The sequence below is a fragment of the Sander vitreus genome, chromosome 2, assembly GCF_031162955.1.
Source record: "Sander vitreus isolate 19-12246 chromosome 2, sanVit1, whole genome shotgun sequence".
In the NCBI taxonomy this organism is placed as follows: domain Eukaryota; kingdom Metazoa; phylum Chordata; class Actinopteri; order Perciformes; family Percidae; genus Sander; species Sander vitreus.
In genome coordinates this window covers 3,012,753-3,040,252 of record NC_135856.1, presented here as the reverse complement: position 1 = coordinate 3,040,252, position 27,500 = coordinate 3,012,753, and the positions used below count along the sequence as shown (strand labels likewise).

Below are 27,500 nucleotides of genomic sequence, written 5' to 3'. Positions count from 1 at the left end.
GCAGGACACATTCAGAAACCATAGCTCACTCAGAACAGCATGGAGGGTTGTTTTTTCAAAGTGTGTATGCGTGTGGAAGCACCAGAGACACAAAATAACTCCCCAAATCCGAGAAAAAGTGTTTGTTTTCATAATATGGGCACTTTAAAATCAAAATGTACACCCTAGAGATGGAGGCAGCTGTTAACTCTCTGCGTCAACTTTACATAAATCCAACTGTAGTAAGCTGGATTAAACATATCCTGGATGTACTGTATCTCTACAACGGATGCACAGAGATGGATTTCCAACATCTGACTGCTTCAGAAACAAGCTAACGAAACCAGATCTGAGTACAGAGAACATTCAGGCTAAAGCCAACTATTTATTGGCATGGTGACATGTCACACACACACACACACACACACACACACACACACACACACACACACACTGTCTTTCCCAAAATACCCAAGCAGGCTGAAGGTTAGGTCTAAGAATAGTCTGACCGCCGCAGCATTTGAAAGTCTGGTTTTAGGACGGCGAGGTTGGACAGGTGGTGACATTTGTCTCCTGTGGAACTCCGGACGCTGCTGGGCGCTTGTCTTCATCACCCCGTCATCCCCTCACCCGTCCTTTATAAACCTGAAGCTGCACAGACCACGGAAGACGCGCGGCAGCAGCTCCGTGGTCTGTGCCGCTGCTCGTCTCTGTTGTTACAGCGAGAGAGGACGCTAAGCGACGCACAGGTCTGCTTCAGAGCTCCGTGAGACTGAGGGGGGGGGGCGTCCTGGGATGATCATGTTTAATAAACATGTTTTATTTCGCATGTCATTCTAATTCTATGACTAATGAGAAGTAGACCTAAGGGCGACACGGCGCCCCCAACACATTTGACGCCCTAGGCAATCGCCTAGTTCGCCTATAGCAATCGCCGGCCCTGCCCCCCCCCCCCCCCCCCTCCCTCCTCCCTCCCTTCTCCCTCATCCCTGCCTTTACTCACCCAGTCAGTTAACAACGACCTTAACACTGACTGTGAGTCTGATACCACAGGACATCGTTATCGTTTTGAAGGACAGGATGTGAAACTCTATATCCTGTGTACAAGTTTCACACACACACACGGACACACACACACACACACACACACACACACACACACACACACACACATGGACACACACACACGCACACGTGTCCATAAATATCCTTTCTGTGTGTCAGATTGCTGTCATGTGTTGCTGGTGAGGTTTCAAAGGTCAGAACAGCTATGTACGGGATTAAGGGCCCATTCAGACCAGGAAAAGTGATCTGCAATTCTCCGCAGGGTTGTGCGGAGGTCGGAGCGTCACTTAAATGTCCCATTTGTGTGACGTCCTCAGTGTCGGGAAGGATACTTTCAAAACGTATTCCGTTACAGAATACAAAATGCATGGCCAAAAATGTAATTTGTAACGTATTCCGTTACGTTACTCGATCAGAGTAACGTATTCTGAATACTTGGAGTACTTCCACATTGATTTGCATGTTATAAGTAGGAATGCGGCCATCACATCCAGCTTACTAAACAGCCCTATTCTGGTGTGTTCTTCTGGTCCAACTGGCTGAATGTGTACCTGAACAAGCAGATAGATTGTTGTATTTGTAGTCCTGAACTGCAAACTACAAAACTCTAACCGCAGTCTAAGCTACCACGAGCTAATTTTAGCTAACGTTAGCTAACATGTCAAACGGGGCTAGTCAGTCTCTGGCTCTGGGGCTAGTAAATCAGCACGTAGGAGAATGTAAAGTCGCACGTCAACTATAAAACAGCAAGGTGACCAGTAACACTACAGCAGACGACTACGCTTGGCTAAAAATAACGTGCTTTAAGATGCTTCTTCAGGTTGGAGGTGGAGGAATCTGGACGCCGAAAGGAGGCTGGTTGCTGGCGAGCAGAGGTTGCACTGCAGTGCACAGTTATGTTTCCTTCTCCCTTCTCTTTCTTTAATGTGAAATGCTGTTTGAATTTCCAAGATAGAAACCATTCCTGCCCTGGCTCTGTTGTGCCGGTTTTCGGCTCCATTGCGACTGATCACGCAAATAGCTCATTTCTTTCGTTTTCATATTGGGGCTTCTGGGAAATGCATGGAGTTGCCTTAATTTATTCAGAGAGTGAATAAACCCGTGAACCAGAGAAGTATCGTCATGTAATCCATTGATTTCAACAATGTAACTGTAGTCTAAATACCAACTATTAAATTGTAAATGGGACGGAGTACAGTTACTCACCATTTGTATTCTGAATACGTATACATTTATTCCGTTATTCCCCAACACTGCTGACTACATATTCTACCTTTAACTCACTACTCAGTTTTTCTTGTTGTGTAACAGCTTCGTATCTGCTTTGTATAACAAACTGTTTGCTTTCAGTCTGACATCGACCTCGACCTCAGTCCGTTTCTGTTTACCTGCAGGTTATGTTTTTGTGTCAGTTACCTCCTGAGGTTTGGGGTTAAGCATATATTTAGTCAATTCTTTGGTCAACATTTCTTTTAAAGTGTAACTAAATGTGTTTTGCAGGCAGCAAATTCAGCATTCAGAGACAGAAAACAGTTCACCAGAGTGGCCTAAAATTATTCAGTTCACACAAATGCTTCAACAAGTCCTCCAAACCACACAACAGTATCTTTTTGTCCGTTCCTCCCCTCTAACACCACCCACAGGAGCGTTTCATAAATTAGCAGAGTGGCTGAAAATGTCGTCCTCATATCTAAACCATACTAGACTTTCTTTGACTTACTATACTCTGACTTTTTTATCACATCTTTTTCAGTGGAGTCTGCATGTTTGATATTAACCAGTCCGGGTGGTCCCTTTTATTGTGGAGTTTGCATGTTCTTCCAAACCCTTTCTCTGGCATACTATTTGACTTTTTTATGACCTTTTTCGACATACTATATTATGACTTTTTTATCACTTTTATCCACATACTATAACTGATTTCAACACACAACGTCTTGTACTACAATGGCTCAGTTGTTTGCACTGTTCCAACCAGCACCGGCACGTAGGCACTGCAGACTGTTGTGGAGTTTGCATGTTCTTCCAGACTTTCTTTGACATATTATACTGTGACTTTTTTTATTACTTTTTCGACGTGCTATACTATAAATGTATCACTTGTTTGACATACTATACGATGTATTTTTTTAGCACTTTTATCGACATACTTTACTATAACTGTTTTCAACACACAGTGTCTTGTAGTACAGTGGATCAGTGGTTTGCACCGTTCCAGCCAGCACCAGCACATAGTCCCAGGTTCGATTCCCGTTAAGTCCTGGATGTTTTTGTGGAGTTTGCATGTTCTTCCAGACTTTATTTGACATATTATACTGTGACTTTTTTATCACTTTTTTGTATATACTATACTATGAATTTATCACTTTTTTGACATATTATACTTTGACTTTTTATCACTTTTTCGACTTACTATACTGTGACTTTTTTATCACTTTTCCGACTACCATTGTTTTTTAACGTACATTATTTTGTAATACAGTGGCTGCAGACTCTGACCCAGGTTTGATTCCCAGTCCGTCCTGTCCTTTTTTTGTGGAGTTTGCATATTCTTCCAGACTGTCTCTGGCATACTATTTGACTTTTTCATCACTTTTTCGATACACTATGACTTTTCTATCACTTTTTCAACATAGTATACTATGACTTTTTAATGCCGCTTTTTTGACATAACATGCTATGATTGTTTTCATCATGAAGTATTTGGTGTAACAGTGGCTCAGTGGTTTACGTTGCTCCAACTAGCTCCAGTAAGTAGACACTCCAGATGCAGGTTCTGTTCTGGGCTTTTCTGGCTGGAATTTGCATGTTCTTCCAGATGTACTGTGATTTTTTTTGACATACTATACTCAGAAAATAATTGACTTTTTGATCACTTTCACGTTTATATATCATCACTTTTTCGACATACTATACTATGACTTTTTAAACATACTTTAATATGACTTCTTAATGTTTTTTTCGACATACTATGCTATGACTTTTTAAACATACTTTAACATGACTTCTTAATGTTTTTTTCGACATACTATGCTATGATTGTTTTCATCACACAATGCGTTGGACTATGGTAGCTCAGTAGTTTGCACCGTTCCAACCAGAACCAGAAAGTAGGTACTGCGTACCCAGACACACGTTCGATTCCCACTGCGCCCTGGCTGTTTTTTTGTGGAGTTTGCATGTTCTTCCAGACTTTCCTTGACATACTATACTATGACTTTTTCGACATACTATACTATGATTGTCTTCAATGTACATTATTTTGTACTACAAAGGCTCAGTGGTTTGCATTGCTCCAACCAGCACCAGAAAGTAGGCCCTGCAGACTCTGACCCAGGTTTGATTCCCAGTCCGTCCTGTCCTTTTTTTGTGGAGTTTGCATATTCTTCCAGACTGTCTCTGGCATACTATTTGACTTTGGTGAACTAGCACTGAACTTCCTAACCAATCTCCCTACAGACTGAGCTACTACCACCCTAACAATGACATACATGCTAATTAACACCATTCCCACTTTTCCAACTATTCTCACTACTTCACCTTCTTCTTACGCAGTTATGCCAGCAATCCAGTTTAGCTTTATCAATTTAGCTTTTCAGCATTCACAAGAATTTTCTGCAGGAAATCTGTCGATTATTTTCTCGATTCACGGATTAGTTGTTTATAAAATGTCAGAAAATGGTGCCAAAGCCCAAGATGACGTCCTCACATGTCTTGTTTTGTCCACAACTCAAAGATATTCAGATTACTGTCACAGAGGAGAGAAGAAACTAGAACAATATTCACATTTAACAAGCTGGACATCAGAGAATTTCTCTAAACGATTAATCGATTATCAAAATAGACAGCTAAATGATTATTATTTGCAGCTCTACTGTTGACACAGATACATTATGATTCCCTTTAAATGTTTTTGTTCTGTCTCTGCTCAGATCCAGCCCTATGAAAAGATCAAGACGAAGGGTCTTCCTGAAAACATCGCCGCCAGCCTCAACAAGCTCGCTGTGGTCAAACTGAACGGCGGTCTGGGAACCAGTATGGGCTGTAAGGGCCCCAAGAGTCTGATCAGCGTCCGCAACGAGAACACCTTCCTGGACCTGACCGTCCAGCAGATCGAGGTAGAGTTTTTATCTAGTGCTGTCAAACAATTAAAATATTTAATCGCGATTAATCGCATTAATGTCATAGTTAACTCGCAATTAATCACACATTTTTATCTATTCTAAATGTCCCTAAATTTCTTTTTGTCCAATTATGTTTTCTCATTTTAATGCTCATATCAACATGGAAAAGTGCATCGGCCTGGCTTTGTGCTTTTGACGCCTGGCTTTGATGAGGGGGCGGAGTATTCCCATCAGCTGTGTGCTTGGCCATCAGCCTTGTGCTTGGCCATCAGCTGTGTGTTTGGCCATCAGCTGTGTGCTTGGCCATCAGCTGTGTGCTTGGCCATCAGCCGTGTGTTTGGCCATCAGCCGTGTGCTTGGCCATCAGCCGTGTGTTTGGCCATCAGCCGTGTGCTTGGCCATCAGCCGTGTGTTTGGCCATCAGCTGTGTGCTTGGCCATCAGCTGTGTGCTTGGCCATCAGCTGTGTGCTCGGCCATCAGCTGTGTGCTTGGCCATCAAGTGGTATTTCAGACTGGACGTGCTGCGATGATAGCTCAGTTCACAACGACAAAAAACACAGATCACTTTGGTCTTGTCAATGGAACCATTTAGCAACTTTTTAAAAGTAAACTTTCCATTCAGAATCTTACCGGCATCCATTTCAGCGTCTCGCGCTCGCCATCCACTCAAAACGTAACGTTAGCCTACTACTCTTTGGTCGGCTCGCAAGCCCAAACAAGTGCGTGCGGCGTGCCTGTTGTTTGTTTCCGGTCTAGCTAGATCCGGTGTGGTGTTGTAGTTTTTCTAACGTTACTAGTTGTTGCAACAGCATGTGAAAAAAACTACAACGTTTGCTAGGCCAAAAAGAACGTTAATCTCGCGATAAAAACATGTACACCGTTAAAATGGGTTTGCGTTAACGCCGTTAATAACGCGTTTAACTGACAGCACTAGTTTTATCACAATACAATGTTATATTGATTCTTTGGGTCCGTTACAATACGCAGACGTGCAGGAAGATATTTTCGGCAGGGGGTACTGGGGTGCTGGAGGGGGGTCCGCGGTCCACGTAGAGTCTAAAGATACTATGTTACACAGGCTCTGTATTCTGCTGACAGTGCGTCTCGCTAGTCCTCGGGTGTTTGGGGTTGGGCGACTGAAAAAAATCCCAAATTCTCTTTTGAGACATTGCTAAGTAGTGCTGATAGATATAGTCGAAACTCATTCGTCATTGTGTGTGGCTTTGAGTGTGTGTGTGCATGCTATGTGTAGGCTGAATCGCAGTCGCGTCAAGACAAATCTGATTGGCCGATACACACTGAAGATAAATTAAATAATTTTAAAATTACTAAAAGTATCCCTCTCTTCATCCCACACCCCAAATATGACATACAAATGTCGTGGAACAGAAACAACAACCAGAGATATTTATAAGCTGTCATTTTATTGTCATCGCAGTATTAAAGCTTCGCCACCAGGGGGTGCTGCAGCACCTGCAGCGTCCCCACTTCCTGCGCCTATGACAATACATTTGATTCAGTTCATGGGCCTGCGATCAATATGAGACGATATCATATGAGATACAACACAGTTACATTTACAAAAACGCAACTAAAATATGATGTGTCAGTTTCATAACTGAGCTCTTCCAGGAATTTCATTTTGAAACGAACTACTCTTTTTAATAAAAAGAATAAATATAAAGTGGGAATCTCAAAATAAAGGGGCATCTTCCGGACGATATGTATCTATATTTTCACTTTGCATCGATAATATCGAACCGTGGATTTTTTGATGTATCGTCACACCCCAAGTAGAGAGGCACAAAATGAGCAGCTCCGAACCTTTGAGGATCAGGTTGAACTAAACTCTGTGTTTCCGTTGTTGTTTGTTTTCAGCATCTGAACAAAACCTTTAACGCCGACGTGCCGCTGGTTCTCATGAACTCCTTCAACACCGACGAGGACACAAAGAAGATCCTGCAGAAATACAAACACCACCGTGTCAACATCCACACCTTCAACCAGAGCAGGTACAACACGCTTGCACGCACGCACACACACTGCTGTCACCATTAAGAAACAAGAATCAGAAAAGAATAGTAATGTTGTACTAACGTTACTCAGTACATAACGTTAGCTCCATAATGTTGTACTAACGTTACTCAGTACATAACGTTAGCTCCATAATGATGTACTAACGTTACTCAGTACATAACGTTAGCTCCATAATGATGTACTAACGTTACTCAGTACATAACGTTAGCTCCATAATGTTGCACTAACGTTACTCGGTACATAACGTTAGCTCCATAATGTTGCACTAACGTTACTCGGTACATAACGTTAGCTCCATAATGTTGTACTAACGTTACTCGGTACATAACGTTAGCTTCATAATGTTGCACTAACGTTACTCGGTACATAACGTTAGCTCCATAATGTTGTACTAACGTTACTCGGTACATAACGTTAGCTCCATAATGTTGTACTAACGTTACTCGGTACATAACGTTAGCTCCATAATGTTGTACTAACGTTACTCGGTACATAACGTTAGCTCCATAATGTTGTACTAACGTTACTCGGTACATAACGTTAGCTTCATAATGTTGCACTAACGTTACTCGGTACATAACGTTAGCTCCATAATGTTGCACTAACGTTACTCGGTACATAACGTTAGCTCCATAATGTTGCACTAACGTTACTCGGTACATAACGTTAGCTCCATAATGTTGTACTAACGTTACTCGGTACATAACGTTAGCTCCATAATGTTGTACTAACGTTACTCGGTACATAACGTTAGCTTCATAATGTTGCACTAACGTTACTCGGTACATAACGTTAGCTCCATAATGTTGCACTAACGTTACTCGGTACATAACGTTAGCTCCATAATGTTGTACTAACGTTACTCGGTACATAACGTTAGCTCCATAATGTTGTACTAACGTTACTCGGTACTGGTAGCCGACTGGCTAACACTGGCGCAGAAATGTTGATTAATGTGCATTGTCCTAATCAAATAAATAAATCTTAAATCTAGTCGATTAATCTTTGCAGCTCTAAAACAAACATTCCTAAAGTGTCTGAATTCATCTCATGTGACATCAGCGATCGTTTGTTCTCCCCGCAGGTATCCAAGGATCAACAAAGAGTCGCTGCTGCCGATCGCCAAAAACATGGGGATGAACGGAGAGAACGGGGAGGCGTGGTACCCCCCTGGTCACGGAGACATCTACGCCAGCTTCGCCAACTGCGGCCTGCTGGACAAACTGCTCGCCGAGGGGAAGGAGTACATCTTCGTATCCAACATCGACAACCTGGGTGCCACCGTCGACCTCTTCATTCTCCACCACCTGATGAGCCAGCCAGCCGACAGACGGTGCGAGTTCATCATGGAGGTCACCGACAAAACCAGAGCGGACGTCAAGGTAGGCGCGGGTTTTCCCCGATGGTCCAAATGTCAGTGCTCTGCAACACAGACACGGTGAATTTATGAATGAAAGTGAGAAAGTTCTTTCACAAAGCGATGTTGTTACGTATTATCGCACTTTTGTAAGTGGGTATACGGGAATCCTTGACCTTACCTATTGGGTATACGGCGTTCACCTGGTTATCACGTAGACCACACCACTGTTTATATACAGTCTAATGCACTGGTTCTGAAGCTTTTTTCAATAATGTTCCCCCTTTGAACAGCGTTTTTAAGCCATGTACCCTCTAACCAGCGTGAATAATGTTTGGTAGAAAAACAAAGTGTCTATAAAGAGGAAGAATACAGCGACGTCAGGGATAGATTCACTAAACTACAGCCTTGGACCTGGAGAACATTTAGATGATGATGAAGAAAGGAGACAAAAACTTGGACAAAGACGGGAGAGAGAAGGAAGGAAGGCAAGAATAGGTCGAACATAGTAACAAAAACACAGTAGAAATACGGAAGGCAACACTAGGGCGACAAAAGTGACAAGAAATTTGAAAAACGTTGAATAAAGAGAAAAACTTTGAAGAAAAAAAGACAGAAAGAAGTAAGGAAAAAAAGGCAAGAATAGGTCAAAACAAACTACAAAACCCCCTGCAGTCCTCCAGAGTGCCCCTAGGGGGACACGTACCCCCATTTGAGAACCACTGGTCTAATGGGTGAGACCATAGACAGTATATATATAATGGACCACCAGACCCCGTGTCTCTGGACGGAGACCAGTGAAGGACGTTAGAAGCTCTTTCCCGGTGATGGCTGAGCGTTACTGAGCAGCCTCCAACTGAGCTTGAAGACGTAGATGTGACGTGAGCAACCTGTCTGAAAGTTGGAAGTCTTCTGGTAGCTGTGCCAAGAGAAATCTCAATCATTCCCAATCTAGCAGAGACGGAGAGCGTAGGTATATGTAAGGAGATAACATAGACACAGGCTCATTATTGATCACTAAAATGATAGTTAACATTAGTCATTACACTTAAACAGCTGATGGAAGTCCAAACTGCCTGAGAGCTTCTCCTGTACTATACGGTAACTCCTCTACTATGAGACAGGAAGTCTCGTGGTTATGACCCAATCGTTAGCCTATTGTTATAAAAACGTCTGCTACGGAGCCATAACGTGAGCTACAAGGTAATGGAGCCTTTTATACATTGTCGTGTTGCTTTAGAAATAAACAACGGACAAATAGAGTCTTTAAACGCTTCAGATGTAAAGGTATTCTCTGTCAAAGTGACGTCAAAATGAATGGCAGTCAATGGGATGCTAACGGGAGGTGATGGCTTGGTAGCATCAAAATGGCGCCATAGGAGGTTCGAGTTCTGAAGCGAAGCTTACCCCCCTGGGTGAGACGAGGTTCTGCTTCAGCCTCTCAGTGCTTCCTGTTTCCTTCCTCTCTCCGCAGGGTGGGACGCTGATCCAGTACGAGAATCACCTGAGGCTGCTGGAGATCGCGCAGGTCCCGAAGGCCCACGTCGACGAGTTCAAGTCCGTCACCAAGTTCAAGATCTTCAACACCAACAACCTGTGGATCTCTCTGCCCGCCATCAAGAGGCTGCAGGAGCAGAACGCCATGGAGCTGGAGATCATCGTCAACCCAAAGGTGACAGACACAAATAATCAATTTATAAATAATATATATGTATATTTTCAAGATGATTTAGCCTTTATTTTATAGGATATCTGAAGACCGGAAACAGGGGAAAGAAACGGGGGGATGATATGCAGATAAGGGACTCGAACCGCTGCGGTATGGACTAAGGGTTAGTATATTGGGCGCACACTCCCAAGTGAGCAACCAGGGCGCCCCATAATTAGGTCTTTAGGCCATCTACACATAACCATGATTTCTTTGATTTAAAAGGAGTCTGGTGAGTTTGGTGATGGCGACTTCTGAGCTGTTTCATGTTAAACAAAAAGGATCTTCCTCTGTAGGGATCCTTTCCATAATGTTGTCAGACACTTGGAATAATAATCTGAGTGTGTCAGCGGCAAAAACAGAACTTTTAGTGGACGCAAACTGATGCACGGCACATTTACCCTATAGGCTATATGGTTACATTTCAGCCCGGTTCACCGCTGCCAGATACAGCGTTCTCGCTCGAAAGCTGGACCAATTTTAAAGTGCTCATTTTATGCTTTTTGGCTTTTTCCCCTTTCCTTTATTGTGTTATAAAAAAAAATTGTGCATGTTATAGGTTTACAAAGTGAAAAAGCCCAAAGTCCCCCCCAAAGGGACTTACCATCTCCAACAGAAAACACTGTTCACAAACTGCTCCAAACAGCTCTGTTGTAGTCCAGCCTTTACTTCAGAGACAAACGTGGTCACTTTGGAACACACGTTATAATGCTCACCTAGCTGCTAGCATGGCACGCCCTCATACTCTGCTTCTGACTGGCTAGTAGTCCTTACCTAGGTACTGTCAGGACACGCCCTCATACCCTGCTTCTGACTGGCTAGTAGTCCTTACCTAGGTACTGTCAGGACACGCCCTCATACTCTGCTTCTGACTGGCTAGTAGTCCTTACCTAGCTACTGTCAGGACACGCCCTCATACCCTGCTTCTGACTGGCTAGTAGTCCTTACCTAGGTACTGTCAGGGCACGCCCTCATACTCTGCTTCTGACTGGCTAGTAGTCCTTACCTAGCTACTGCACATGTGCGATTCCCAACAAAGATGTTCCAGCAGTGAGAGGTCTCACTCTGTAGCTAAAACAGAGACCTGAACACAGGATGAAAAGAGGAGCTGCAGCAATGTGCAGTACAACAAAAATATGATGTTTTTTGAAGATTAAACCATGTAAACCTATTCTGGTACAACCTTAAAATACAATTACGAACCTGAAAATGAGCAGAATATGGGAGCTTTAATGTGTCAGGTTGTAAACTGACATATTAATCCTAACTTTCTCTGTTTTCACGAGCGAACAATTAGAAGAATCACTCGCTGCCGCTATTTCCTACTCTAACCCTAACCCCTGAATGTCTCTGCAGACGCTGGACGGCGGTCTGAACGTCATCCAGCTGGAGACGGCCGTGGGCGCCGCCATCAAGAGCTTCAACAACGCGCTGGGTGTGAACGTCCCGCGCAGCCGCTTTCTGCCGGTGAAGACGTCGTCCGACCTCCTGCTGGTGATGTCCAACCTGTACAGCCTGGACGCCGGCTCGCTCACCATGAGCAAGAAGAGAGAGTTCCCCAGCACGCCACACGTCAAGCTGGGCAGCTCCTTCACCAAGGTCAGCAACACCAGCAGGGAAACATCTAAATACTACTACACCTACTGTGCAATATTTAATACTTAATACTATTGATAATGTTGTGCAATTCCATTACTGTGCAATATTATTACTCTCATTGTCCAATATCTATTACTTATGATCACCACTTGCGGCAATATTCAAATAATGTGCAATAACCTACACTGCATATCACACTGTGTATATATATATATATATATATATATATATATATATATATATATATATATATATATATATATATATGGTTTTCGGTTCTGTACGGTTCTCGTTATTTTTCTTTTAATCTTTAATACTCCAGAAATATACTTCAGCATATGATATATAGCTTAATTAGCATATTGGATGCATGTTGCACAATACATGCCCACAGTGGCAGTTCTATCTATTGTTTTATTTCTGCTGTCGTCATACGTAACATGAAATCCAAAATGTTCCCACACACCAGACTTATACGACGCTGGAGCATCCTCCAGCTCCGGGTAGTCTTCCTCATCTCTCCCACCTGATATTTCTACAGTCTTCCTCATCTCTCCCACCTGACATTTCTACAGTCTTCCTCATCTCTCCCACCTGATATTTCTACAGTCTTCCTCATCTCTCCCACCTGATATTTCTACAGTCTTCCTCATCTCTCCCACCTGACATCTCTACAATCTTCCTCATCTCTCCCACCTGACATTTCTACAGCCTTCCTCATCTCTCCCACCTGACATCTCTACAATCTTCCTCATCTCTCCCACCTGACATCACTACAGCCTTCCTCATCTCTCCCACCTGACATTTCTACAGCCTTCCTCATCTCTCCCACCTGACATTTCTACAGCCTTCCTCATCTCTCCCACCTGACATCTCTACAATCTTCCTCATCTCTCCCACCTGACATCTCTGCACGTGAAAAAATCTTTTAAACTGACCTTTGTCGATCAAAAAAGCAGACACTTTTCGGTGAACTATTTTCGTAAAATACGAGATCGTATTCAGAACGAGACGCCATTAGAGTCTGTTTTGAAATTCGGGAGCAGCAAGAACCACGTGACGCGTTCGTCCAATCAGCTGCCATGTGTTGTGTTCTTCACCCTCGTCCCCCTCGTCGTTTCCAGTCAGTGTTTTAACATAGGTGTATAAAGTGGGCACTACGGCAGGAAGAGGTTAGTGCAACAGTGGACTGACGAACCGTGCGACACACACACGCTCCATGAACCGTACCACCCCTAATATATATATATATATATATTTCTTTCATTTCTTTCTTTCTTTCTTTTATATATATATATATATATATATATATATCGTCTCAGAACTGTGCACCTTACCCCCCTTTATTTGCACTACTTATTTTATTCCATGTTATATTTATTTTACGTACATGTTGGCACTGGAAAAGGAGTTGTTTTTAATGTGTATAGTGACAATAAAAGCCATTCTATTCTAAATAACATCTAAAGCACAGGTGTCAAACTCAAGGCCCGCTGGCCAAATCTGGTCCCCTCGCAAAATTTTATCCGGCCCGCATATCAATTTAGGTTCACAATACATTTTGGCCCGCCAAGCTGTCCGCCAAACCAAAAAGACCGTTTTCAAACTGCGATCACGCGACACAAAGCAGAATTTGGCAGATTTCCCGACTTTGAGAAGACTCAGATATTCCCCCCAAAAGAAGCAGAGAGTTTACAGATTCAGGGCCCTGTTTTAACGATCTGAGCGCACAGCGTGAAGCACCTGGCGCAGGTGTGTTTAGGGCGTGTACGAATCCACTTTTGCTAGTTTTCACGGCGGAAAAAAGGGTCCGTGTGCCGGGCGCATGGTTCTAAAGGGTTGTACTTAGTGTCTTCATTAATCAGAGGTGTGTTTTGGGCGTAACATGCAATCAACCAATCAGAGATCATCTCCCATTCCCTTTAAAAGCCAGGCGCGTTTGGACCTTGGAGCATTGCTGTTATGATGGAGGATTTGCACCGTAATATTTGTAATGTAATCTTCTGCATGTGTGTGTGCTGCTGTGCGTCCCTGTGTGTGTAACAAGCATAGTGTGTACGTGCTGTGCACGAGCCTAGGAGCATTTTACTAATGCTCTGTTAAAATAACAATGAAATGCTGCGTTATTGACTTTAGACCAGGTTTTTGTTGGTCAATGGTGTCATCACTTCCCACTGCCTCAAGATAGCAATACGCCCAGAATGCACCTGAACACACCTCCCTGTAAGACCAGCACGCCCAGAATGCACCTGAACACACCTCCCTGTAAGACCAGCACGCCCAGAATGCACCTGAACACACCTCCCTGTAAGACCAGCACGCCCAGAATGCACCTGAACACACCTCCCTGTAAGACCAGCACACCATTTGCTATTTAAACGACGTAGGTGCTGGACGGGAAATTGACAACTGCGTCGATCTTAAACTAGCAAAAACACTTGTGTCGGGCTTTGCCCTGCGCCATGCCGGGTGCAAGATAGGACCCTACTAAACTCTATGATGGCTAAGAAACTTTTTTGCTGACTTTTTTTAGGGCTTAATGCTGACCAAACTGTAAGTGAGAAGACTGTATGAGACATGCAATAACGCAGTCAAAGATATTTGACTTTTCTCTTAAATAAAAGCATGTCAATAAACTGTACACGTCTGGCCCTGGATGTGATTCTCTTCTTCCAGTGTGTTTCAGGTTGAGTTTGACTCCCCCAATCTTATTACTGCTTTGTTGTTGGTTTGACTTCTTTATCAGTTTCTTTTATATGGAAACCAAGAGCAGCCATTTTGTTTAGATCAGTAATTCCTTACTTTGTCTCAAGATTTTCTGGTTATCTGAAAAAACAAAAAATGATCAGGAGTTTATTTATCTCAAAATACTTGGACTTAAAGCTACATTGTGTAAGAATTTCTCCCATCTAGTGGTGAAATTGTATATGACAACCAACATAATATTACTTTCTAGCCCCTCCCATTCCGAGTGGGTTTTAACTCTTACGGTGGCCGAACCCGAAATGATCTCTTAGTATCTCCATCGTTTACACGCAGCTGTTCTAGCCACTCCAGTGTTAACTTTGGTCTTGTTGCTTTGCCTGTCGCGTTGTTGTTTTAATTCTCTTTTTTGCTTCCCTGGCGAGTAATCTAAAGGTCTATAGTTGATGATTCAGCTTTGTTAATCCTTGCTGTAGAGAGCTCAAGCATAACTATGTCCAGAAAATACACCAACCACTGTTTTATGCAAAGCCAGTAGAGGGGGCCAGCGTTGGGCTATCATTTTCTTGGTTGCAGTTGTGCCGGCTAGCCAAATGTTCTTCTGTCTCCCAAGCATTTAGAGTCGTCATTAAGTAACAAAACAGTCGGGTCAGTAGGAAGTCGACATCCTATCACATCAGATATTATTGATGTTGTTTTATTCCAAAACTCATGCACCTGTTCACACTCACAGACCATGTGCAGGGAAGTTCCAGTTTGTTCAGGTTGACAGAACGTGCAATAGAAAAAAAGGAGCGTTGATAAAAGCTTCAAAAACCTGGAAAAAAAGTAACAACAACGTCGGGGAAAGTGAGAGTGTGTCGAATAAAGAAGAACAACATTTTGAAAAGTTTGAATTTAAAATTGTTACCCAGAAAAACTAAAAGTTGCAGTTGACGGGAAGACAACACGAGGGTTAAGAGGAACTGAGCTATTTCCGAGAATCAGACGGTTGAAACAGTCTGATGTTGTGTGTTGCAGGTTCAGGAGTTTCTGTCCAGGTTCGAGAGCATCCCGGACATGTTGGAGCTCGACCACCTCACCGTGTCGGGAGACGTCACCTTCGGGAAGAACGTCTCTCTGAAGGTAATCAACGTCCCCGGTCGCTAGTCTGGCATCGTCAGCTCTATCTCAGCGTGGAGCTGTGGAGTAAGGTCTGGCTACACCACAGATACATTCTGGGATAGGAGAAATAAACGACCAACTGTCAGCTGGTGGAAATGGCAGAGTTGTAGACAGAGGATCAACGAGCACCCGCGAGCACGGTGGGTGGTGGAGCGAGCTAGAGAGTGACTGAAGAGAGGGAGCGGCGACAGAACAATGAATCACTACTAGAAATGCAACTGTAGCAGGCGTCTCACTATCACTATACTCATCCATATTTAAAAGAGGCGTTATGCAGTTTTGGCAATGTCTTTGCTGTTTTCTGGCTTTTTGCTGGCAGGTTTCTCTATAGAGCTCCCCCTACAGCTTCAGAATAGATATTTGGCAGCTCCGATGTTTACTCGTGTCTGACTCCTCGCTCGGTCAGTCTGACGTTTCCTCTTTCTCTGTTCCTCCGACAATGCTCTCCTAGCTTCCGGCTCAGCCATGACGATAGTGTGAAAAACTCCATCGCTACCTTGTTAGCCGGTTCCTGAATGGGCGTATGTGTGCAGTGCCGTGAAGCAATTCGTTACATCGCGAGACCTGATATCTCGCGATACTTCCTGGCGCTGAGGCCGGCGGCCTGCCAGCCAAAAGTTGCGAGGGAGGTTTTTCCGCTCACAGGCGCTAGGGGGGAGCGAGACGACCACCATTCAACCCGAAAAAAAGTCATATAACCATTCCAATGACTCCGAAGCTGATCAGTTAAAGTAAATTAAGCTAAAAAAAAAAACTGCAGAACGGCGCGTTGCAAGTAGCTGCAAGTTTGAACTCGTCTCGTCTCAAATCTTTGGTCTGAACTGGGTTTTAGACCAGTGGTTCTCCAACTTTTTTCAATAATGGACCCCTTTTGAATTGTTTCTTTAAGCCAAGTACCCCCTGACCAACGCTAATCATTTTGGTAGAAAAAAAAGTCTGTATAAAGAGGAACAGTACAGCGCTGTCAGTGATTGATTTACTAAACAACAGCCTTGGACCTGGAGAACATTTAGATGCTGATGAGAAAAGGAGACAAAAACTGTAAAAAAGACAAAATCTTGGAAAAAGATGGTAGAAAGAAGGAAGGAAGTAAGGCAAGAATAGGTCAAAATAGTCTCAAAAACTTCAAAAACAGTAACATAAGAAGAAAAAAGCGAACTTGTAAAAAGTAGAAGGAAGAAAGGCAAGAATAGGTCCAAAGAAGGAGACATAAATGTCACATTTCTGGTAGGAAAAAGTCTACATAAAGAGGAACAATGTTCTGGACAACAGCCTTGTAACTATTAAACATGTTGTTAAATATCTCACGTACCCCCTGAACCAGGGCTGTAGTCAAGACCACCTTTGTCGAGTCCAAGACAAGTCCAAGACCAGGACTAGTCGAGACCAAGTCAAGACCGAGTCCAAAGAGGTTCGAGACCAAGTCAAGACCGAGTCCAAAGAGGTTCGAGTCCAAGACAAGACCGAGTCCAAAGAGGTTCGAGACCAAGTCAAGACCGAGTCCAAAGAGGTTCGAGTCTGAGTCAAGGCCAAGTCCAGGACAGAAAAAAAAGTCTTCTGCATGACAGTATCAAGACAATAATTTGGGGTTATTATTTGTTGATCTAAAAGCATGCGTGTGAAGATAATCTCGGGTGTGATTGGTTATCAGGTGGCCAGTGTTTTCACTTTCCCTCCAATATTATTATAAACATAATAAAGACACCTGGACTCGGTCGAGACCAAAAGCCACATTTGGCAAGACCAGTGGCAGAGACCGAGACAAGTCTGAGACCATAGAAAAACCCTCTCGAGTCCAAGACCGGACTCGAGTACTGCAGCCCTGCCCTGCAGTCCTCCAAACTACCCATTTGAGAAACACTGTTTTAGACAATAAGCCAGTCAAATGACTTCACGATTTAATAACCAAACCTTTTTTACTTCCTCCAGGGAACCGTCATCATCATAGCCAATCACGGTGACCGGATCGATATTCCCGCCGGAGCGATGCTGGAGAACAAGATTGTTTCAGGAAACCTGCGGATCCTTGACCACTGAAGCCTTCTGGGGGGAAAAAAACCTACAACACACAAACAAGCCATTTGCACCTTGAAGAGACTCAAAGAGAGATTATTTCCCTTCTCTTCACTGAACTGTCACAACACTGTTTGTTTTTTTCTGTTTTTAATCCAACGCCAGCCTGATCACGTCCGAGCCCACTGTGGTTGTCTGTTTCTGCTGTCTAATAAAGAATAAAGAAGTGCAATATGGGTCAACTGAGTGTCGGGTTATGTTTAGATACTGCTGTAGTCGTGCTCGACTCTTCAAATTATTTCAAATTAAGAGTTTGGGTTTTTTTAAGTCAATGTTTTGAATTAGTTTTAAAGGTTTTAAAGTCCATTGTGTAATGTTTTCAGTTGATTCTTAGCAAAAAAATAACCTTTGTTCTTTCACAAATATGAGCTCATTCATGTGTGATTACTTCCACCAACTATTCAAAGTATTCTCGTAAGCGTAGAATCTGACATTCACGATCATTCAGAATACAGACGAGCGAGTCGCTCGTATGGCGGCAGTCATGTTTAAAATACATTAGCCAAAGAGGGACATACTGCCACCATTCACGCTTTTACACTCAGTGGCATCGTGACTAGGGTTGGGTACCGAGACCCGGTACCAATACGGCACCGGTGCCTTAACAACCCGTATCTACCAGACCAAATAGCAACGCAGATTTCGGTGCCACTGATATGCCTGCGCTGCTCTCTGATGTTCCCGAAAACAGACGTTAGAGGCAACGGAAGCATCGCTGCACGTGACGCTAGTTAACACTACACTTGACAGCAGCTAACGTTAGCCTACCGTTAGCTAGCAGCTGTATAAAACACGGTTAAAATGCTGAAAGCTAAACGGTGTAAAGTCTGACTGTATTTCCCTGTAGAGGATTCCAACAGCGGGACGTTAACAGTCTGCAGCTGCCGTTAAACAACACACTTGAAACCTCGCGGTGCATTCAAAGTTATTGTTAAATGCCCTTTTCCCATCTGGTGGTTGTTTTTGTCGTTCAACAGCAATTTACTAGTGAAATACGTTATTGTTATAAGTTATAGTTATTACTATATTATTAAATCATTTCATTTTGACCATATAGCAATAAACAAGTCACTCTTTAATGTCGCTGACTGTTGTTAAGTACCCTTCTTTTTGTTTTACTTTCTTAAAAAGTATCAGTTCAGGCACCGTTTAGGCGCCGCCACCGTTTTAAAAGTACCACTTTAGCACCAGTATCGATACGATACCCAACCTTAATCGTGATGTATGCCAGGGGGGATAAATACGTACGGCTACTAACAGTTAGCAAGCTATCATAAGCTAACATTAACAGTGTTTAATGTTAGTGCCTTTAAAACTATCACTTCAAAGGTTGGATCAATCCTAAGCAGAACACATAAGCACGTAAGAAGGAGACTCCAAACCAGTTCAGTGATAACAAGACAGATTATTTTTTTTAAAGATCATTTTTGGGCATTTTAGGCCTTCATGTGACATCTTGTACAGTTCTCACTTTATGAAATTATATTAACACTACTATATAAGTCCAGCTGATGAGACTTTTGTATATTAACATTGAGAGAAAGCCCCGCATGAAGCAGGGCATCAAAAAATTAGTTAAAACTCTTAATGTTCCTCTCCACGGAAATCTTTAGTAAAAGGCGAAAGATTTATACGATCTGAAGAGAAACAAGAGCGTGTTGATGTCTGGTGGTGAAGAGAGCGACCAGATTCTCCGCCTCATGTTCCTCACTTATGGTTCATTGATAACAAGTAGGCTCCGATTATTAACATTATTGGGAATCCTCACAAATATAAACTGCCTCATAGCGAAGACGTTAAATAGTGAAAGTAGTTTAAACAAGGAGCCTTTAAGTGTTCGGGCTGGTAAGTTGATGCACCCCAAAAGAAATGATAAGCTGAAATATAGAAGTTTCTTTCGCCATGCAGAGCTCTCTGGGGCCAGAGGGGCAGCTCACCGTTGGCCGCTAAGCCCATGGTGGCTTTAAGACATGGCGCTGTTTCTGGGGGCTTGATGTACACTCAAATTAGCAGTGCATTGTGGGTATTTTAGAGAGAGAGAGAGAGAGAGAGAGAGAGAGAGAGAGAGAGAGAGAGAGAGACAGAGAGAGAGACAGAGACAGAGAGAGAGAGAGAGAGAGAGAGAGAGAGAGAGAGACAGAGAGAGAGAGAGAGAGCAGAGAGAGAGAGAGAGAGAGAGAGAGAAAGAGAGACAGAGAGAGAGAGACAGAGAGAGAGAGACAGAGAGAGAGAGGAGAGAGATGAGACAGAGAGAGAGAGAGAGACAGAGAGAGAGAGACAGAGAGAGAGAGAGACAGAGACAGGAGAGAGAGAGAGAGGAGAGAGAGAGAGAGAGAGAGAGAGACAGAGAGAGACAGAGACAGAGAGAGAGAGACAGAGAGAGAGAGACAGAGAGAGAGAGAGAGACAGAGAGAGAGAGAGAGAGAGACAGAGACAGAGAGAGAGAGACAGAGACAGAGAGAGAGAGACAGAGAGAGAGAGAGAAGAGAGAGACAGAGACAGAGAGAGAGAGAGAGAGGAGAGAGAGACAGAGAGAGAGAGAGAGACAGATCAGAGAGAGAGAGACAGAGAGAGAGAGAGAGACAGAGAGAGAGAGAGAGACAGAGAGAGAGAGACAGAGACAGAGACAGAGAGAGAGAGAGAGAGAGACAGAGAGAGAGAGAGAGAGAGAGAGAGAGAGAGACAGAGAGAGAGAGACAGAGAGAGACAGAGACAGAGAGAGAGAGAGATACTTTATTGATCCCCAAGGTGGAAATTCAAGGTCCCAGTAGCTTAAATCACACACAACATACATCATAAAACAGGATGAAAAAAATATTAAATCCACATGAATAATTTGGACAATAAAAGAAAAGATACTAAACTAAAAAAACACGTGACTGGACCAAGGATAAAGTATGACGTGATGTGTTAATACTATCACATTCTTCAGGCTAATCATGTTACTGTTTGTTTTTCACATTGAGAGGAAGCCCGCCCGTGAGATATGCTATAAAGATATAAACTGCCTCATAGCGAAGACGTTAAATAATCTCACCAAAAATACTGTGGAAGTGAGAGATAAATGTAACAAAGTGTATCCTGTAACTACCAGAGACGGTTTAGAACCGAGACGCCCGGACTCAGAGTCACTTCCTGTATCTGTGTCACGTGGGTTGCTCCACTTCCCGTCTCTTCAGGAGACTAGCGGCAGGTCCTGAGTGTGTTGATTCCAGCGGGAGAAGTGAACGTGAACACAGATTATGAATGATGATTATTTCGCCCCTCTAGTCACCAAAGTAACTATTGGACCCCTTCTTCACAAGCCACATATCTCCAGAACATCCAACATTAAAATGGCATTTTTCAGACAGACACATCAAAAGAAAATGAAGTTTGTTCCAACATGAGGGCAGCTACAATCCTCTATATCCATCCATCCATCTTCGTCCGCTTATCCGGGTCGGGTCGCAGGGGGCAGCAGCTCCAGCAGGGGACCCCAAACTTCCCTTTTCCCGAGCCACATTAACCAGCTCCGACTGGGGGATCCTGGAGGCGCTCCCAGGCCAGGTTAGAGATATAATCCCTCCACCTAGCCAGTCCTGGGTCTTCCCCGAGACCTCCTCCCAGCTGGACGTCCCTCCACTCTAGTCCTGGGTCTCCCCGAGACCTCCTCCCAGCTGGACGTCCCTCCACTTAGTCCTGGGTCTCCCCGAGGCCTCCTCCCAGCTGGACGTCCCTCCACCCTAGTCCTGGGTCTCCCCCGAGGCCTCCCTCCCAGCTGGACGTCCCCCTCCACCTAGTCCTGGGGTCTCCCGAGGCCTCCTCCCAGCTGGACGTCCCTCCACCTAGTCCTGGGTCTTCCCCGAGGCCTCCTCCCAGCTGGACGTCCCTCCACCTAGTCCTGGGTCTTCCCCCGAGACTCCCCTCCCAGCTGGACGTCCCTCTCCACCTAGTCCCCGGTCTTCCCCGAGGCCTCCCTCCCAGCTGGACGTCCCTACACTTAGTCCTGGGTCTCCCCGAGGCCTCCTCCCAGCTGGACGTCGCCTCCCACTTAGTCCTGGGTCTTCCCCAGGCCTCCTCCCCCAGCTGGACGTCCTCCACTTAGTCCTGGGTCTTCCCGAGGCCTCCTCCCAGCTGACGTCCCTCCACTTAAATCGGGTCTTCCCGAGGCCTCCTCCCAGCTGGACGTCCCTCCACCCTAGTCCTGGCGGGCCTCCTCCCAGCTGGACGAGCCTGGAACACCTCCCTAGGGAGGGCGCCCAGGGGCATCCCTTACCAGATGCCCGAATCCACCTCAACTGGTTTCCGCTTTCGACGCTGAAGCAGCGGGCTCTCTCCGAGCTCTCTCACGGATAACTGAGCTTCTCACCCTATCTCTAAGGAGACGCCAGCTACCCTCCTGAGGAAACCCATCTCGCCGCTTGCACCCTGGATCTTGCTTCTTTCGGTCATGACCTCCAGCCTTCATGACCATAGGTGAGGGTAGGAACAAAACTGACCAGATTGAGAGCTTTGGCCTCTGGCTCAGCTCTCTTTTTCATCACAACGGTGCGATAAATTGAATGTAACATCGCCCCATGTAGCCGATTCTCCGACCAATCTCGCTCCGTTGTCCCCTCACTCGCGAGACAAGACCCCAAGGTACTTGAACTCCTTCACTTGGGACAATCCTCTATAATCATAGATCTATGATTGAAGACTCATTTCATTAGAGCCAGTAGAGGGCAGAAGACTCCACCTCTACAACAATCCAGTTACCGGAAACAAGCTGACACATATACACATATCCAGAGCTATTTTTTTCATGGAAACATCTGCAGTAATTTTTTTTAAATCTTTTTTTGTTGTTGTAATACATATTTGTTATCTGTTATATATCGTTAGCCAGTAGTATGTCTCACTGTAGGTTGATAAACTGGCCCCAGAGAGGAAAAACCTACTCAGCCTCCTGAAGCCTCACTTTACAGAGATATCAGTCTAACTGATTTTTCTGTTTTCTTTTTTACTTTATTATACAATAGTATACAAACAATTAAGGCACAATGTGTAAAGGTAGATTGCTGTCATAGCAGATACAGTTCTCACTTCATAAAGTTGATCGAGACTGAGTCGTAATAGGTCCCACTAACCACATTTTTGTTTATTTTTGACATTGAGAGAAAGCCCCGCAGTGAGCAGGGCATCAAAAAATTATTTAAAACTCTTAATGTTCCTCTCCACGGAAATCTTTAGTAAAAGGCGAAAGATTTATACGATCTGAAGAGAAACAAGAGCGTGTTGATGTCTGGTGGTGAAGAGAGCGACCAGATTCTCCGCCTCATGTTCCTCACTTATGGTTCAGAAAGTACCTGAGCTTTCTGGGGGGCTAAGAAGCTTTGTGCTGGGGAGAAGCGTACACTACGTGCTTATAGTGTCACCTATTCATGCTTATTTGGTTTACGTTATGTTTCCTTGAATGTTATGGTTACTACGTCATCTTTTCTTGATTTGTGTCTGGGTATGTGGTGATGACGAAAGGTAGGTTCGGGGGGCGTGTTCATGTTGTAATATATACCGTAAAAAAAAACGAATACAACTTGTATTAATAAAAACTATCAAAGTTAGTTAACTTAACGGGGTTTTTTTTGTTTTGTTTTTTTCAATCAAGCTTTATTGAAGAATGTGGACATACAGTAAGAAGCAACATCTTCTGTACATCCTAACAGTCTACGTTAACGAGCCAGGTGGTAACTAAAGGAAGAAAAAAAACCCAAAACTAAGCAACAAAACTTCATACAAATATTTTGTAAAGCTTACAAAGGTCATATGATCTAACAGCTGTTTTGTTTGTACAGTCACAAATGGAAAAAAATGTATTGTTTAATATTGGCAGCCAGCTCCAGAAAGCATGGCCTTTTTTTGTTTTCATTATTATTAAATGCATCACATAATGCGGCGAAAGCTCTGCCTGGATCCTCCGCAGACTGTAAAACAAGCGGCGCCGCAGGAAACTGCCGTGACCTACCGCGGCACCCAGAACGTGGAAGGTGTTGTTGTTGTTGTTGTTGTTGTTGTTGTTGTTGTTGTCAGAAGACACATTTAGTTTCAAATGAAGCTGGAGGCAGCAAACAACAACAGACACGCTAATGTCACATCAAACAAAACTAATTTCCGCAATGATAAATATTTCTTTTAACTTTGTAAATATCTAATGTTAACAAAAAGGAAAATCTTAATAAATGATATAAATATTACTCTCATCTCATAATATAACATTTTGAAACGAGGCCACGCCCATTTAGGTGTGTACCGTTTCACTGCGCTCACACTCCGCCTCTCGCCCATCAACGGTATAACTAATGTTATGATGCCCTGCTTATTGCATGCGCCATAAATGTTTGGCGTTTAATGTGCTGGCTATAATTAATTATAATGTCAGTCGTTAATTCAACAATTAATATAAGACACCTAGTTGGGCTTTCTAAAATAGCTATACGGGGTCATTAAACAAATAATGTACAAATACGTACGGCTACTAACAGTTAGCAAGCTATCATAAGCTAACATTAACAGTGTTTAATGTTAGTGCCTTTAAAACTATCACTTCAAAAGTTGGTCCAAACCAGTTTCATGATAACAAGACAGATTCTTATTTTAAAGATCATTTATAAGTATTTATATATATTTAGGCCTTTATTTGATGGATTCATTTACGGTTTATAAAGGTAGACTGCTGTCACAGCAGATACAGTTCTCACTGTCATATGGACAATAAAAGAAAAGAAACTAAAACAAAAAATCCACATGGAAGTATTAAGGGATGTATAATGTGTGACATAACTTCAGCTAAATGTATTTTTGTTTATTTTTTGACATTGAGAGGAAGCCCCGCAGTGAAGCAGGGCATCAAAAAATTATTTAGGACTCTTAATGTTCCTCTCCACGGAAATCTTTAGTAAAAGGCGAAAGATTTATACGATCTGAAGAGAAACAAGAGCGTGTTGATGTCTGGTGGTGAAGAGAGCGACCAGATTCTCCGCCTCATGTTCCTCACTTATGGTTCATTGATAACAAGTAGGCTCCGATTATTAACATTATTGGGAATCCTCACAAATATAAACTGCCTCATAGCGAAGACGTTAAATAGTGAAAGTAGTTTAAACAAGGAGCCTTTAAGTGTTCGGGCTGGTAAGTTGATGCACCCCAAAAAGAAATGATAAGCTGAAATATAGAAGTTTCTTTCGCCATGCAGAGTCTCTGGGGGCCAGAGGGGGGCAGCTCCACCGTTGGCCGCTAAGCCCATGGTGGCTTTAAGACATGGCGCTGTTTCTGGGGGCTTGATGTACACTCAAATTAGCAGTGCATTGTGGGTATTTTATAGTGGACTATATAGTGAATGAAATTAACCGCGGAGAAGCCCAACACCACTACAAAATGGCCAACACATTATATCGTCACTATTTCCATGACAGGGAACGGTTTCAAACACAGCTCGTGTTGTATTCGTTTAATGTGAACATCAAAGGGAAGCCCCACAATAAGCAGGGCATCAACAGTAAGTCGAAACTCTTAATTAATGTTCCTCTCCACGGTAATCTTTTGTCCATGTCATGATATATGACGTCTTTATTTGTATACCTTGGGAGAAATGTGTGATGGACAAGTGCACGTTGCTGCATGGACAGTACTTAACACAGACGTAAACACCCAATCACAGACGATGTGCAAAACACCGACTCGTGGGCTGCTGCCACTTATGACTCTTATTCTTCGTTTTATGAAGGACAACACACATTAATTGACATTTCTGTAAATGTGCCAGTGTTAGCCAGCCGGATAATTTTCAGCTGTAGTCCTTTTGGCCAGCTGATTTTAGACCAGAGCAGCAGGAAGCAGACATTAGTACAGGTTAATCTATACAGACAGAAGTCAACAAGACACCACACTGACAGACAGAGCAACAAATAAGCTTTCTCAGTATAAGACATGCAGAGCTACAGGAAGCAGCAAGACATTAGCACAGAGGGGTACTCTGGAGGACTGCAGGGGTACGTGTCCCCCTAGAGGGTACTCTGGAGGACTGCAGGGGGTACGTGTCCCCCTAGAGGTACTCTGGAGGACTGCAGGGGGGTACGTGTCACCCCTAGAGGTACTCTGGAGGACTGCAGGGGGTACGTGTCCCCCTAGAGGTACTCTGGAGGACTGCAGGGGGTACGTGTCACCCTAGAGGGTACTCTGGAGGACTGCAGGGGGTACGTGTCCCCCCTAGAGGTACTCTGGAGGACTGCAGGGGGTCCGTGTCCCCCCTAAAGGTACTCTGGAGGATCTGCATGGGGGTACGTGTCCCCCTAAAGGTACTCTGGAGGACTGCAGGGGGTACGTGTCCCCCCTAGAGGTACTCTGGAGGACTGCAGGGGGGTACGTTACGTTTTTTGCAAAATGTTTTTCAGTTCCAAGGCTGGAATTACTTCTACTGTCTGTTTTCAAAGTTTGTGTCTCCTTTGTTGAAGGTTTTGTCATTTGTTTTGACCTGTTCTTGCCTTTCTTCCTTACTTTTTTTGTCGCTTTTCGACGTTTGTCGCTTATTTTAATTTTTTTTGTCACAGTGTTGCCTTCCCTCTTAAGTTTGTATTACTATGTTCGACCTATTCTTGCCTTCCTTCCTTCTTTCTACCGTCTTTGTCCAAGTTTTTGTCTCCTTTTTTCATCATCATCTAAATGTTGTCCAGGTCCAAGGCTGTAGTTTAATACATCTATCGCTGTAGTCTTCCTCTTTATAGAGACTTTTTTGTTTTGTACACAGCTTAAAAAACTGTTCAAAGGGCTTGGGTGGGGGGGGGGGGTGGTACATTATTGGAAAAAGCTTGACAACCACTGGGTTAAACCAGAGTGATAGAGAAAGACAATGGCTCTGGGTTAATCTATGCAGACTACACAGCTAGAGGTACAAATAAACTTTCTCAGTAAGCCATGCAGAGATGCACGCATGCGTACTCTTACAGCTCCAGTACCCCGCTGTGGCAGACTGAAGCCACGTAGCACGTTTTATTTTCACATTTTCAGGAAGCCCCGCAGTGAGCAGGGCATCAAAAAATTAATGGAAACTCTTAATGTTCCTCTCCACGGAAATCTTTAGTAAAAGGCGAAAGATTTATACGATCTGAAGAGAAACAAGAGTGTACTGATGAGCTGTTGCGGAGAGACCGACCAGATGCTCCGCCTCATGTTCCTCACTTATGGTTCATCGATTAAACAAAAATAACAGTCATTGGCATTATTTTGCACTCGCCACAAATATAAACTGCCTGCAACGAAGACTTGAAATAATCGCCTCAAAATACTGTTTAGATTAGAGATACATGTAAAAACTGTAGCCTAGTTTTAACTAACACACGCGCGCTATGCATTGTGGGTATATGGCGCACACGGCTCTCTTTCAAAATGCCTCTGGGAAACTATAAAGCGGGAATCCGACTTTACTGTGAGAATATCAGGCATGTAAATGTCAGCTATAATCTATTTCTAGATAGGTGCACACTTTATGGCAACATGTTTTAACAAATAAATATACTTTGGGCTACTTTGATTACATTTTGATTACATGAGTTTAGTTTTTTTGTTGTTGTTGCAAACTTTACAAACATGTTATACAGTGTTTGAACAATTCGGCATCATACTTACCAAATATCAGAACAGATATTCATTTCCATCCAAGGAGCATTACATTAT

General features: G+C 43.5%; 1 protein-coding gene and 4 non-coding genes across 6 annotated transcripts in view; 1 reads left to right on the top strand and 4 right to left on the bottom strand.

The window, feature by feature from the left end:
- Positions 1-17,992, top strand: part of LOC144532421 (UTP--glucose-1-phosphate uridylyltransferase-like) — a 26,576-nt gene extending 8,584 nt beyond the window's left edge. For both annotated transcript variants that reach the window (XM_078273177.1, XM_078273167.1), the window contains exons 4-10: positions 4,977-5,162; positions 7,048-7,181; positions 8,291-8,588; positions 10,038-10,235; positions 11,628-11,870; positions 15,594-15,698; positions 17,667-17,992. In XM_078273177.1, the coding sequence (XP_078129303.1) occupies positions 4,977-5,162; positions 7,048-7,181; positions 8,291-8,588; positions 10,038-10,235; positions 11,628-11,870; positions 15,594-15,698; positions 17,667-17,774 (1,272 nt within the window). In that variant the 3' untranslated portion in view covers positions 17,775-17,992. The remainder of the gene's footprint in view (positions 1-4,976; positions 5,163-7,047; positions 7,182-8,290; positions 8,589-10,037; positions 10,236-11,627; positions 11,871-15,593; positions 15,699-17,666) is intronic.
- A 1,360-nt stretch (positions 17,993-19,352) lies between these two features.
- Positions 19,353-19,466, bottom strand: LOC144511978 (U5 spliceosomal RNA). The gene has a single exon (XR_013500938.1). It is a non-coding gene; the product is annotated as a U5 spliceosomal RNA (small nuclear RNA).
- Positions 19,467-22,953: 3,487 nt separating this feature from the next.
- On the bottom strand, positions 22,954-23,068 carry LOC144512001 (U5 spliceosomal RNA). The gene has a single exon (XR_013500942.1). It is a non-coding gene; the product is annotated as a U5 spliceosomal RNA (small nuclear RNA).
- Positions 23,069-24,655: 1,587 nt separating this feature from the next.
- On the bottom strand, positions 24,656-24,771 carry LOC144512009 (U5 spliceosomal RNA). Its single transcript, XR_013500944.1, has one exon. It is a non-coding gene; the product is annotated as a U5 spliceosomal RNA (small nuclear RNA).
- A 2,065-nt stretch (positions 24,772-26,836) lies between these two features.
- LOC144512007 (U5 spliceosomal RNA) lies at positions 26,837-26,951 on the bottom strand. Its single transcript, XR_013500943.1, has one exon. It is a non-coding gene; the product is annotated as a U5 spliceosomal RNA (small nuclear RNA).
- Positions 26,952-27,500: the final 549 nt, after the last annotated feature.